The sequence below is a fragment of the Anarrhichthys ocellatus genome, unplaced genomic scaffold, assembly GCF_004355925.1.
Source record: "Anarrhichthys ocellatus isolate YVR2014 unplaced genomic scaffold, GSC_Weel_1.0 scaffold16, whole genome shotgun sequence".
NCBI lineage: Eukaryota > Metazoa > Chordata > Actinopteri > Perciformes > Anarhichadidae > Anarrhichthys > Anarrhichthys ocellatus.
In genome coordinates, this window is record NW_022280046.1 from 7,846,135 (window position 1) to 7,859,872 (window position 13,738).

General features: G+C 40.5%; 1 protein-coding gene across 1 annotated transcript in view; it reads right to left on the bottom strand.

Moving 5' to 3' along the window:
* The window catches only part of phf24 (PHD finger protein 24), a 33,410-nt gene that overhangs the window by 2,007 nt on the left and 17,665 nt on the right, over nucleotides 1-13,738 (bottom strand). The window contains exons 4-7 of the mRNA XM_031855669.1: nucleotides 10,763-10,841; nucleotides 9,064-9,266; nucleotides 7,402-7,568; nucleotides 1,544-1,621 (exon numbers count right to left, since the gene is read on the bottom strand). Of these exons, the coding sequence (XP_031711529.1) occupies nucleotides 1,544-1,621; nucleotides 7,402-7,568; nucleotides 9,064-9,266; nucleotides 10,763-10,841 (527 nt within the window). The remainder of the gene's footprint in view (nucleotides 1-1,543; nucleotides 1,622-7,401; nucleotides 7,569-9,063; nucleotides 9,267-10,762; nucleotides 10,842-13,738) is intronic.

Genomic DNA, 13,738 nt, shown 5'->3' on the forward strand with positions numbered 1-13,738 from the left:
AGCTGCAGTAGAGCTGCTTGGCCAAAAGAAAAGCCCACATTTCTGGTCGGAAAGAGAAACACATTTTAAGCATTATGAAGGACTTGGATACCAACAGGTTTTTGGATATGCGCAAATATCGCTATGCCAACCTTTTCAAGAAGGTGGTTGAAGAAATGAAAGAGGGAGGATGTGTTCACACGGTCCAACAAAATATTAATATTCATCAGCCATGGACACAACTTATTAGGAATATTTTCTTTTTCAAAATGAGGGCCGAAAACTATATTTAGTGCATGTAAACGTAGTTGATGAGCCACATTGTTGCACTTGATGAGATGTTTCCTTTATAACAATGAACATGTGTACTGTAGCTTATGTTGAGTCAATCCTATACACCATCCAGGTGCCAATACACTCAATATATTGCACCAAATGTGTATTTATCTGCTGGTAAAATTGTCCGCTAAAAAAGCATTGATTACTCGGGTTAGAGCAATATTTGCTGAAAACTACAGTGCCCAGCTGTATTAAGAAATTAGCTAGGTTTTTGTTTTTTTCCAATGAAAAAAAATATCAGTGACCCTGTTTTTAATGATGTAAAAAAAAAGGATTTGTCTTCATGATCTGGCGACTCTGAATCAGAGTTCCAGGTTATTTGGAGGGACGGCGAAGCCTGAAGCAGGAAAGTCGCCGCCGTCCGTGCTGCAGTCTTCTAGGTTGTTTGGCTCAAAATCAATCTCACTTTTTCTGCCCACAAAATGCTCACTGTCTTTGAACAGCTTGGAACGCTGCGGGGACATCACGCAGCTTTTGTTTGGCGGGTCTGGTGGGAAAAAGCCTATTCTGCTAGGGTTAACAAGTTCATGTAAATTTCAAAGCTGAAGGGAGACAGCAGGCCTGTGAAGCCTGTTAGACGCAAGAGCCGTGAGAGGAGAGCTTCACCAAATTGTTATTCAATGCAAGGCTGTAATCGGGTGGAAACCTCCGGGTCTGAAAAGTGAAGCTAATGCGGAGGCATCTTCAACCTGCATACTTTCTAATGGCCTTGAGGGGGCGATTTCTCTGGTTGCAAAATTATGTCTGGTTGTATAGAAGTCTATGAGAAAATGACTCTACTTCTCACTTGATTTATTACCTCAGTAAACATTGTAAACATAAGTTTATAGTCTCAGTGGTTGGTTTCAAGTCGTCTTCAGTCCAGCATGATGTTCATTATGTAAATTATTGTCCAATTCAGAATAAAATAAATAATAAATCAGAGTATGCTTTAGGGCGTGGCTACCACGGACATGTCCTTGTTTTTGTGTTTCAACTTTTACCCTTTCAGTTTGCTTTCAGTTCATGTAAGTTCATTGTAACATTTTGCATTTGATTGTACTTAGCTCAACCCTCTGGTTCCAAAAAACAAAGATGGCGATGGTCAAAATGCCGAACTCGGTGGTGTCATGGTGACTACGTCTACTTCTTATACACCGTCTATGTCTGTCATATTGTAATTTCTATCAATTGTATTCTGAATCACACACACTCATTAACACACTTAAAATATAAGAGGACAAACCTGCTGTCATCAGTCTTGCTCCTTTCACTGCCAGAGCTGGCTGGACTGCTCTCGCACATGGGGCCAACATGACTGATGCTGCACAAAGGACAGAAAAGTACCAGTCAGAGAGAAGGCTACAAGAACAGTCAATGACAAGATAAGACCTTCCTTGCTCTGAAAAAAAGGGAAGAACAAGGGAATGCACCATGCAAACTTTTTGAACAAGTGAAGACCGATAGTGACTTTAATGAAACATAAGGGCATTTTCTGATCCACAGCCGTAATTCCTACATTTAAATAATACTTATTTGGATGGGATATTGGTAAGCCCAAAGAGTTAGTCAGTACTTCATAATATTTAGAGGAATCTGAGTTGCAGAAAGAAGCAGACAAGTCGCCACTTGTAACACCTTGTAAAACACTGTACTGTGTGAGAAGGATTCAAGTTTAAAGTTTGAAGGATTTTACTTTCTGAGTTCTCTTGTCCAAGAGATTGTGTAGAACTGGTTATGTGTTGAAAATACAGTCATCAGATGGCAATAAAATCAACAAAATTCGGTCCAGTTATAACAGACGGCAAGAAGTCTTGTCTGGACTGTACCGCCATCAGCTGCTCCAACAGTTAACTTCAACTTTGTAGAAATTGGAAAGTAAAAGTCACAAGTCTCTGATCCAAAAAAACAAATTTAACTCCCATAAATCTCCATAAAACTCTCATGTTTGGATTGCATTCTGAGCGGCATGCCGACAAAGAACGGAGCAGGAAGCACCCAGTGTAGAGACGGAGTGATACAATGGTGAGCCAACAACCTGGTTAGCTCTTCCTTCTCTTGTGGTGTGGAGCTCTTTTACCTTTCTGATTTTTATTTAGTAATTCCTGCTAGTTTTAACGCAGTTACGCCAACGGATTTGTCTGTAGGCCAAGTTCTTAAAAATGTGGTGACATCACTGTTTTCAGTCTCAATAGTGCTGAAATGCATACATATTTTAATCAGCAATTATTTTACTTATACTTATTATAAAGTATATAAAATGCTAGAAAAGGCCGCTACAGTTTGTCAGAAGTCATGAGGTTGTGTCTTGTTTCGTCATCAACAGTCTGAAACTCCAAGGGAATCATATCACTATGTCATAAAACAGAGAAAAGCATTGCTCAAAGATACAGACACTACTGTCCAAAATCAGGGGGTTTGTGCAATGTTCAATTCTAGAGATGCACCGATACTGATATCAGATATCGGTCTGATATGGACTCGCACAGCTTGATAGGATATCGGTGACAATAAGCCGATCTGATAACGGATGCCATTATTTTAATAAATAACAAATCAGTACATTTATATCTATGCATTAAGAAGTTAATACAACAATGTTTAAATCAAGCCTGATGTTGCCTTCATCATCAAAGAATGATCCCAGTCTCTTCCACACAGTGAGGCATACATCTTATTAATTAAACACTGGTATTGGATCGGTACTCCGTATCGGATGATACCAAAAGCCCAGGTATCGCTATCGGGACTGAATTATGGCGAAGAAAATCTTTACTCGAGTTCAACTTATTAGCTCTTATTCCTCAGGAGACGATGCTCCGTTTGACCCAGTGGTAAGATAGAAAGTGAACATCTGTTTGCAGTCAAAAATACATTTTCACACCCAATATGAATTCTTTTTAACGTGGATTTTCTTTCTGAAGCCAAATCAAACACAGTTATAGAAAACAATATGGAGCAAGCCAATGTCACTTTCCATTTCACTAGAAACCGAGACGACTTGTCTTCCACAACCTCACGAGTCATGAGTTTTAGATCTTTCAGAGTCGGATAGAATCTCTTCTGATGAATCTTCTGACTGACAGCTGCTTGAAACCCCCATGTTCACCCTCACACTGTAGCTTGTGAAGGTCTATGAGCCTGCGAAAATAATGAGGTTTCTGACTCATTTGATTTTTATTTGCTTTCTAATGAGCACAAATGAGGTTGCATCTTAACGTGAAGCGTGGACCCGCTGTGCACAGCTCGCACTCGCACCCCTTTGGTCCACAGTGTCCTCTTACATTGATAAGTGAGGCTTTTAAAGCAAAGCTCCCCCGACGAGAACAAAAGGCTTTCTTTTGATCCCTATAATTAGAGGCCAGCCTGAATCTTATCTACGCCTCGGCATAACAAGAGCTAATCATATGAAGGGCTCACACTCTGCTCGTTAAACTCCATTCAAGGATACAGCCATCTTTGATTGCTGAATATGCTCGCTTTTTTCTTCTTCTTTTTTATGAGCTAGGGGTTAACTTCCGAATGAAGTCTTAACGGTGGGGGCTGTCTGAGAATGCTCGAGGATAACGGGGGTGCTCGAGGGAGATCAGGTGAGGAAAAAGGAGGCAAGCCGTGCGGTGCTGAGTCACACTCACCCACAATTCATAGGAGAGCAGAGTCCCATGAGTCTGTGGGGGAATGCCGCATGTTGAATAGGTGAGAGGGATGGAAATGGTACAGCAGAGGAGATTTGACAGCACAAGAAGGTTATAAGCAGTAACAAGAACATGCACACACACACACACACACACACACACACACACACACACACAGTTCACATACAACACCAATGGAAAGTCCTTTTATTCCAGTACAAAAATGTACTTTCATTTAATGATACGTCATACTTGTACTCCACTGCATTCCAAGGGTGGATATCATATAATTTGCTTTACAAATGGATTAGCAATAATACGCAGTAATAAAAGTAACACTCTCAAAGGGTTCATTCTCCGTTATGAGCACTTACAATTTTGATATTTGAGTATATTTTTTTGGTAATACTTGTGAACTTTTATTTAATGCTGGCCTTCTGAATACTTTTTCAACCACTGACACATACACACACACACACACACAACAAACAAACGGGACCTCATCAGAGTCCATCTGATGAGGTCTGTCTATGAGTGTAAAAACTGATGAAAGAGCATATATATATATATATATATATATATATATTTTTTTTTTTTAAATGTATATCCCATGTATTGCGCAATATTGAATGTGATCCTTTATAGCATTTTCTGCCATAAATAATATTAAACGAATCAAATAGAGACTACAAGGGATGGACACTATAAAAATAACAGCTGTACAATGCAATCCAGTACAATAATCATCCAGCTAGGAGAGCTTTTTCTGAAGGTTATTATGTTCAGTTTTTGCTCTGACTTTTTTTCAGAGCGCTGTTGATTCATTTTTCAAGGCTCTACTTTGCGGTGGAGTTGCACCGGATTGCGTTATATTGTGAAATGCATCTAATATTTTGCCTCTCCTTTGATCTGCTATGAACAAAAAGGTAGTATTAGTTGCAGTGTTTGTTCTAGTTATTGTGAGCAGACCATGTGGCCATGTCAGGGGCCAAACATTAATCGATCTCAGCCAAAACAACAGTGCAAACAGTTCTGTACTGAGTCTCCTTCGAGAGGCTTCAAAAGAGCACAATTCAAGTGAGTTCCAGGCAAAAGCAAAAGAAACCAGCTTCATCAATCTAATACGTGACAATTTATTAAAAGCAGGAATTCCATCGTACTCGGCATCAAACTGGCGGGCAACTAAGTGCCTGCTTATGACATGTGTGGCAGCACGGAATACATTATTGAATGAAACGCATTAGTTGTGTGCTTTTAACATGACAGGCGAAACTGGCTACATTTACTTTACTTGTTTTTAACTTTTAATCTACACCTGATTTATAATTCCCCTTTTCAATTTCTCCATCTGCGTTGTGCTGGCGTGAGCATATTTTGCATTCTGCACTGGACACCGTGCCAGTCGAAGACCTGAGATTCTTTCAAGTGTTTGAGGTGAGAGCTGCAGAGGGACAAAGACAGAGCATTGTGTCTTGTTACAGCGCAGAGCGAGAGGGAGGTAGGACGAGGCCAGTTTTGTGCTGCCTGACTTTGGGGAAATTGTATTCAAAGCAGATACTTGAAGGGTCATTAGCTGTGGGTTTTGATTGGGCGCACTAGTCAGAGGACGCGTTGAATTATAAATGCGACCGGCGCGAAAACTACAGGACAGGGTTGTTGAAATATTTGAGTTCATGTATAATCTATGCTGAAAGTATATTGTGGGGAGTTTTTTATTCCTGTTTTCATGTATAGATACTGTGCTCCCATTTGACATCTCAGCGTATGCAAATGATGTAATCAGCAAATGCTGCAGTGGTATAAGAATGCCTGTGTTCACTTTAATTTTCCTCCTCCGTCTCTAAAGCTAAAATAAGTTTTCTGTTTTGCATTCAAAGACTGCAGAGTCACAGCTGTAGTAATACAGCCCGGCAAACCCTGTGTGATTTAATGTTCCTGATCCACGTAGATGAGATTTACTTTGCAATGGTTAAACTCTAAAAGCTACCGTATTGATGCCTAGTTGACAGACAGTACACTTTACCCCCTTCATCAGAGGTCCGAGCACTTTGGGCAAGTACATTAGTTAAATGGTTCAGGTTGTGATTTAAGGCCTTTCTCCTAAAAGTGAATTTGTCAGAGTAGATTAACAAAATAAATGGCATACTGATGCATTAACTTTCCGTCTGAGCAATACGGTAATGAAACCGTTTTTGTTTTTTTGGCCAGCAGAAACACACGAACATGACATTGACATATCATCAACCATTTAAGTTGCTGACAGTTGCTTATTTACACATCCAGCAGTTACGGAGCAACAGTGCTATTCATTTGGGTTCACGTTTGTGTCCACCTGGTGAATGTAAGTCCAACATGTACTCTCTCTCTCTTAGTCTCTTTAGTCTCTGTTTTTGGTCTCTACCAACAGCTGAAGGAAGTATCTGGTACTTCAGCTGCTAAATGCTTCATTATGTTCACCGGCTAGTTATGGGAGCAGTGAGACTGAACCAAAACACTAATGTAGCAGCCAGACAGCTGAACAATGAGCTAAAATTTAATATTAAACCACATGAAGCCGAGATCTTCAGTGATAATTCTCTGTAGGTTCATCACTACGAGCAGCCCCTTTTCACATTATCATTTCATGCAGTTTTATAACAGAATATTATTGATTATAGCTGCTTACAATTACAAAAAGTAGTAGGAAATAGATGTGTGGAACTTAAACGGCAAAAAATATAAAATGACTTAACTAATTATGAATTTATCTTAATATTTCTATTGGTGGCAGTATTATCTTGAAAGTATTAATAGTAATGTTTTGAAATACAGAAGTGAATGTAAATGCAGATGAGTGCAAAATGTGACACAAATGCAGCTCTAAGAAAGTCATATAAGATCTCATTTTGCGCTGTTATGAACGTCTAACATATATGATAAGATATATGAGATATAGAGTGAAAAATATATTAGTATTTAATTATAAACTCTGATTTCAATTAGGTTTAAGCCCAGGTTTTACCACTGAACTGACACTGAACCTTGCTTTTGTCCATCCCTGATGCTGAAAACACAAAAGACTGATTTCCTCATTTAATATATTGGACAAGTAAAGATGCGTGTCATCTGCAAAGCAATCAAAATTGACACTGTTACTGGGGATTATGTCCACCAGAGGAAGAATATGTAACGAGGAAAGAACGTGGCTCGTTATCTTGCTTCCAGTCTTCTTTCTGACGGTCTCTACTCCCTAAGCAGCCAAACCTTTTTTTTCTTTTACCCTCTGCCAGCTGCAGTCAGTTGGCATACAGATGAGATCCTCACTCCTCCAAAAACTCCTGCCAGACTTGAACACAGACGTGTGCCTTTGATCTCAGTCTAGACATGAAATACTTATGTTTTCCTCAAAGGGTTCAAACTCATGCTCGGGGCTTTGAATGTTACGATATCTTGTTGGGATACACTGGCCCTTTTTTTTTGGTGTGCTCACCTCACATTGCAAGACTGCGAATCTTTGTTGAGCTTGTGGAACCAGGACTGCTGGGCCTGGCGGCATTCTGCTCTTGTGATCACGCCGTCTTCATCCAGGTCCAGACCCAGGAACACTGACCGGGCGTTGTTTCTCTCCTTGGCAGTCAACAGGCGCACCATTGAGTTCTAGAAAAACAAACAAATCCAAACAGTGTTTGAGATTATGTAGTTTTGATATTACCATATTAATCCCCTTCCCCTTTTACGCTGCTGTAATTTAGGAACCTGGAAAAGGTTTTTTAGTTCCGACATCTTTGGCCTTAATCCCATCAATCACATTAGCACTGTCTGACATATTCTGCTGGCGCCGATGTTCCCCATGCTACCCCCAGAGTCAAGCCAAAGCACGAATTTGAAACTGTTGTGAAGTAAAATTAATTATTATTCAGGGAGGTGGATGCAAGCCAACTTCTATGTAGCATTTGCCTCGGAGTCTTACGATCAAACTAACCTCAACATAAAGTAGTCTTTGACCTGTGTTTGACCTGTCTTTGACCTGCATTCTCTGCAAGGCTGATTAGCAAATATTTATTCAGTTTTTTGCTGATCTCTGCCACAGCAACCGAAAGAAAGTCTCTTTTTGAAGAGCGAGACGAGGTAAACCTTCTCATCCCTCCGTTGCTCTGCATTATGGTGTGAATGAAAGAATATAAACACAGTGAGCTTGAGTCACATCATGGCGAAGTAGAATTCTGCGCTCTGATTGGTTGGAAGGTGTGGATTAATTTGGGAGAGAGGAGCAGAGAGAAAATGCAACTGTGTGTGTGTGTGTGTGTGTGTGAGAGAGAGAGAGAGTTACATAACGTTGTCTCTGCTGGAAAGACGGTTTTAAGCATTATTCTCTTTTTCTTGTCGGTTCACTATGGTCACGATTTGAGAATGTCTTACTCCCGGCAAAGCCTAGTGAACCTTTTCCTGTTTTACTTGATGTCGCCTAGCAAAACAAACGCCATATATCCTGGGGCTCAGGAATTATATTTCATGATTTAAAAAAGAACAGCTGAGAAAAAGATTGTTGAGTAATTAAACAAACAAATAAAAATGATGATTTGATTACCTATGGCCTTTTGTCAGCAAGTAGTAGGAGCAGGATAGTTTGCACGTTCCATGATTGTAATGGTGAGGATAATACTTTATGTCAGGTGGTTTGGGGGATTTTCAGGGCGTCATCGGATGCTGTGGTGAAATCAGGGAGTGTATAAGTTCTGTTATAATTACTAGTGGAGAGCCTGTTTGGAGCGTGGCCATTTGGAGCCCATGCCTGCTCGGAAGGAGCCGATTGTTTGGTTGTATTATATGTTGCATCAAAAAGCAAAAATGCACTACAATCAATGAGCTGCGGAAGACATGCTCGACTCAGTCCTTAAAGGCAGAGATGTAAACCTTTTGTAAAACACTAAGTTAAGTATGAGGTAAAGTGTCTTAGTTATGAGCTCAGAGTCTCAGGCCGGTGGTATGAAGCTGTTCCTGAGCCTGGTGGTACTGAAAAGCCAAGTATGAAATAGATCACACACACACACACACACACACACACACACACACACGTACAGACAGAGATTCCTTGCTTTACAGTTAGATGTTTTGAATATATGCAACTTGTTTCCTCTTCTTAATACTTTACCTCTGAGCGAAACTTCCGCAACACTGTCAGAGACTCGAAGTAAAGGAAGTCGAACCATTCGACATGACCCTTCTTCTCTGGATCCAGCGCTGCGAACTGGGCGAGGACTTCCTCCTCCTGCTCATCAGTCAGGTCCTTATCGAACAGCTGCTTGGATGCATAGTGGCGGTACTGCAGCAGCTCGTCTGACACCAGGCACGACTCTGCAGCGGCAAGGGAACAATGCATCACATATCAGACCTGATTAGTCAACGAGCAGTCTTCCAGATGCAATTAACCTATCGAGACTCGCTCTCCGCAAAGGCAGGACCACCTCCTACTGTTTTACCTCCATCTAAGCTGAGGAATGATACCACGCATTCGGAAAATAGACTTAGGGAGATGAGGACAGATAATGTAATAACTCTGACAATCAAGGAAAGAATAGAGTGTATACAGTACACAATGTGTCTTATGTCGTTGTCATTTATGCATGCAAAAGAGGCAGTACTGGTAGCCGTCTCAGATTATGGTGACTTGTTTATTTTAACATTGTTTTAACCAGGAAGTGCCTTGAGATTAAAATCTATTTTCGTGTGTGTGACTGACACTGTGCTTTTTCCAGTTGATCAAAACAAATTGTACTTTTTTTATTTCATTTTTTCATATAATATATGACGTAATATTATTTTTAGCCTGACTTGTTGAATTGGGGGTTATTCCTCAAAACTTTAGCGAAACGATATTGGTCAATTTGACATTTCATGTCTGTTGTGCGTAGAGCCGACCTGTTCTCACTCCCAATGCGCCAAACACTGCGGCTTGGTCAGTGATCCTCGGCGTCTGACACTGATGCACGGAAGCAGCGTTTAACAGCGTTTAGCACCAGAATGTGACTCGCTGGGCGTCAGTCACGGGAGTCGCTTGTCAGTCAAGTTAACATCAACCACGCTCTTTTCCTAAATCTAACTAAGTGGTTTTGTTGCCTAAAAGTAACTTCCTACGTAAATGGAAATTTATTTTGAAAAGACACCATGCGTGAAACGAGGGTATAATTTCCCTTTCCACGCCTCTTTCCCTTTCCACGTCCAAAAGAGGGATACATCAAAGCTTGGCGCTTAGGAGCACTGAGCATGCGTCGCTATTTGACGCATTGGGGTGAGAATGTGTCGGTGGAGGATGGCCGTTTCGGCGCGGCGCTGTCCGTAGTGCTGAAACTAAAAGGATGGAGATCGATAGACAGACAGCCACGAGTTTCTTATTTCGGTTTCTTAGCCTGCTTGTTTTTCGTGGTTGCAAAGAGTGAGAGAGAGCCAGAGAGCTGCAAGCTGCAAACAGCTTTTTTTCTACCCCATGCGGATTTGAGAGAGGATCGTTCATGAGGTCAAACAATATTTAGCACTCTGCTAATGCTACATTCTTATAGAAGTGCTTTGACTAATAAATATGTCCTTTGATTTAGAAACAGTAGCCACATGTGGTTATCTAACATTTTTGACTTCTATTTTATGAAAGAAATTACCCCAGGCAATTTCTAACAGCCCCCTCCCCAACTAGGCCTATGGAAATATAAAAACAGGACTAACAGTCGACAACAAAATTATTCCCTGACTGCCAAACGAGATGGACAGTATCACCACTTCCTCCTGCCACACTTGAACTGTATGTATAAATGTATGAAATGTATAATATATTTTGCACCCTTGATTTGCTCACTCACCAGGGATGATCTTGCACTGCTTGAAGGTCTCCATGAGGCTGTACATCTCTTCCTCTGTCAGCAGTAGATTTAGATTATCCTGCAGAGGAGGGTGAGAGGAGGGCAGAAAATTACACTTGTAAAAAAAAAAAAGAAGAAAAAAATGATAGTCTGCTCTAATTACATAGGCTTAGTCCCAGATGGGCCTCCTGTAATTAGCCACAAGGCTACCTTTTGATTGACAGGTCGCTAACACAGCGTTGTCCGGTCTGGGAGTTGTCCGTGTTTCCGTCTTAGAACTTTAACCCTTTCACAGTGTGTTTTCACTTCACGAGAGTTAATTGTAACATTTTGATCGTCTAAAAAAATTTCTGATTTCGGTTGTACTTCAGTAATTACTGTACTGCAGTAATTCAGGCAAAAGGAGCCCCAACTAAGTATTGAGTGCTGTACATGCTCATACTTTTCATGTTCATACTTTTCAGTTGGCCAAGATTTCTAAAAATCCTTTCTTTGTATTGGTCTTAAGTAATATTCTAATTTTCTGAGATACTGAATTTGGGATTTTCCTTAGTTGTCAGTTATAATCATCAAAATTAAAAGAAATAAACATTTGAAATATATCAGTCTGTGTGTAATGAATGAATATAATAGACAAGTTTCACTTTTTGAATGGAATTAGTGAAATAAATCAACTTTTTGATGATATTCTAATTATATGACCAGCACCTGTATACAGTCTGTGACCATGAGGCTTTGAATTTCACAAACTCTCATATGATGAAAAAAATATATATTTTTGATTGAATATGCCTTGCTAATGTTTTCAGATATCGTGTTTTTATCTTTTTCAACAGCAAAGGGCAGTGTTGTAAATATCAGCATCAGCTCATTTATAAACAAAACACATATGAATTATATATGTAAGTATATCAAAATGTTATGTGGCCAAAAATGAACTAATCGGGCATTTAATCAGAGTTATGGAAAATGAACACAGTGAAAGATGCGTGTGATGTAGACATTTCCTCCCAGACACCAGCAAATCCACAGGCAAGGCAAATCACAGGAGACACTGATTTATATCTGAATATTATTTGAACATTATTAATCAGATAAGTGGCGTGATGAAACTTTGATGATCCTTTTGGGATTACTGAGGGAAGTCAATTCCAGTGTGTTTACCTCGGCCTTAATCACCGTTACAATCTGCCAGGGTTTCACAATAACCACAAATCTAAATGAAAATGTGTCACCGGCCACCCTTTAAACACAAATGAAAAATACACCCTCAAGCTAATAACAGCAAAAATCAATAAAGGAGATGGCAGATTTGGATAAAACACAGATATGTCAATGCGAACCAGCAATTATTCGACACGGTAAAATAACAGCGAATACAAATCAAATCAGATGAGAATTTCAGCGAGCTGATTAAAACACCACTCAATGTGGTAACTTGCCCTCGCCCACACACTGCCCCTCACCAAACGCCCCCCTCTTTCCCCCCTCTTTTCCGGCAAACCGTGTTGCAAACATGGCCTCATTATACGAGCCAAGAGACGAGCAACAGGCTGCGTGACGTCCTCCTGCATTTCCTCAACATGTCATCAAGAGCACATTAGCTGCCAACACCTCGCTGCCCCGCTGTCTGCAACGTTTACAGATCGAGAGTGTGTGTGTGTGTGTACTGTACGTGTCTCTAATTATTCATATATTTATTTATTTATACCGCCTTCGATACTAGCCAGTCCTCCCTGCTTATGTCTGGCTGCTGCGAGTGGGTGGTGCTGCTTAACTAACATGATGTTTTGATGGATGTGGGAATCACATGGAAAAAAAACTCAATCACATATAATTGTCCTTTCCTTCCTTTATTAGTTTATTAATTTGTGCACCCGATAAAGAAGGATTAAATTACACATATCCGCCCCTAATGGCCATTCCAAAGTCAAGGAAAAGTAAAACACTGAATCAAAATAACAGGCTCACATAGTGTCTGCCACACAAAAAGTGTACGGATGCAGTCGTGGATGCCGCGTCCTCGTTAGCATGTTGCTATGTATCATTTGAACAGAATGGAACTGTTAGTTTAAAGTGTCGAAGCTGACTGAGAGCTAACAGAGGGCTGTTGTTTTCACACTGGAAGAAAAGACCCTCTGGGCTTTCTTCCCCATTGGTTTGTGCTCATTCTCTCGTGGCTGCTCTCTGCAGTTTGGCAGGTTTTTTCTACAATCACCCAAGCCATTCAAAAGCCCAACACAGATACTGTCATGGAGACCACCGAGCCCTGAAGTGGATTCACTCAATGCAGCATCAGAATGCCATACCCTTGGGTGGTTTCTAGTCCTCCAGCCGTATCAATTCAAAGGGGCCTATTTTCTCCTCTCCCAATATGTAATTTACTTTACTGAGCTGTGATCTTGTTGATGTTTGAGGAATGCACAATCACTTGTGTTTCGTCTCTCTGCTCACACAGGGTTTCCGTAAGGGGACTCTAATTCCCTGACCTACCTTGCCCTTAAAGAAGAAAAGCATTAAAATGTCTTTGTGGGCAAAGGTTCCTGCTGTAATGTTAATCCATTCCAAAAAAGTGAATGTTGACTTGTTTCTCAACTCCACAAACAATACGTGTGCTTTGATTTAGCCTCTTGAGAAGGTACATTTGATTGATATAGTTTGTCAAAGTGCACTTGACTCCCAATTGCCTCTAAACTGAAGTTTGCCACCTGTGATAAAGTGGCACTCATTCCAGATATCCTCCATGATTGGACACAGACAGCAGGTGACAGGGTAATAAAAGGTGCTGGAATATATCAAACTGGTTGGTCTGTCTTTCACTCTCCAGGAAAACAGAGGGAGGCCAGTGTTTTGTGTCCAGAAAGGATTGTGATCAACCTACTGAAACTCACACTGCCAACTATTCTCAAGTACAACAGATACATTTTAAGATATAACAGCCATTTACGAAATAGAGATATGGCAAGTGAAAGAGAG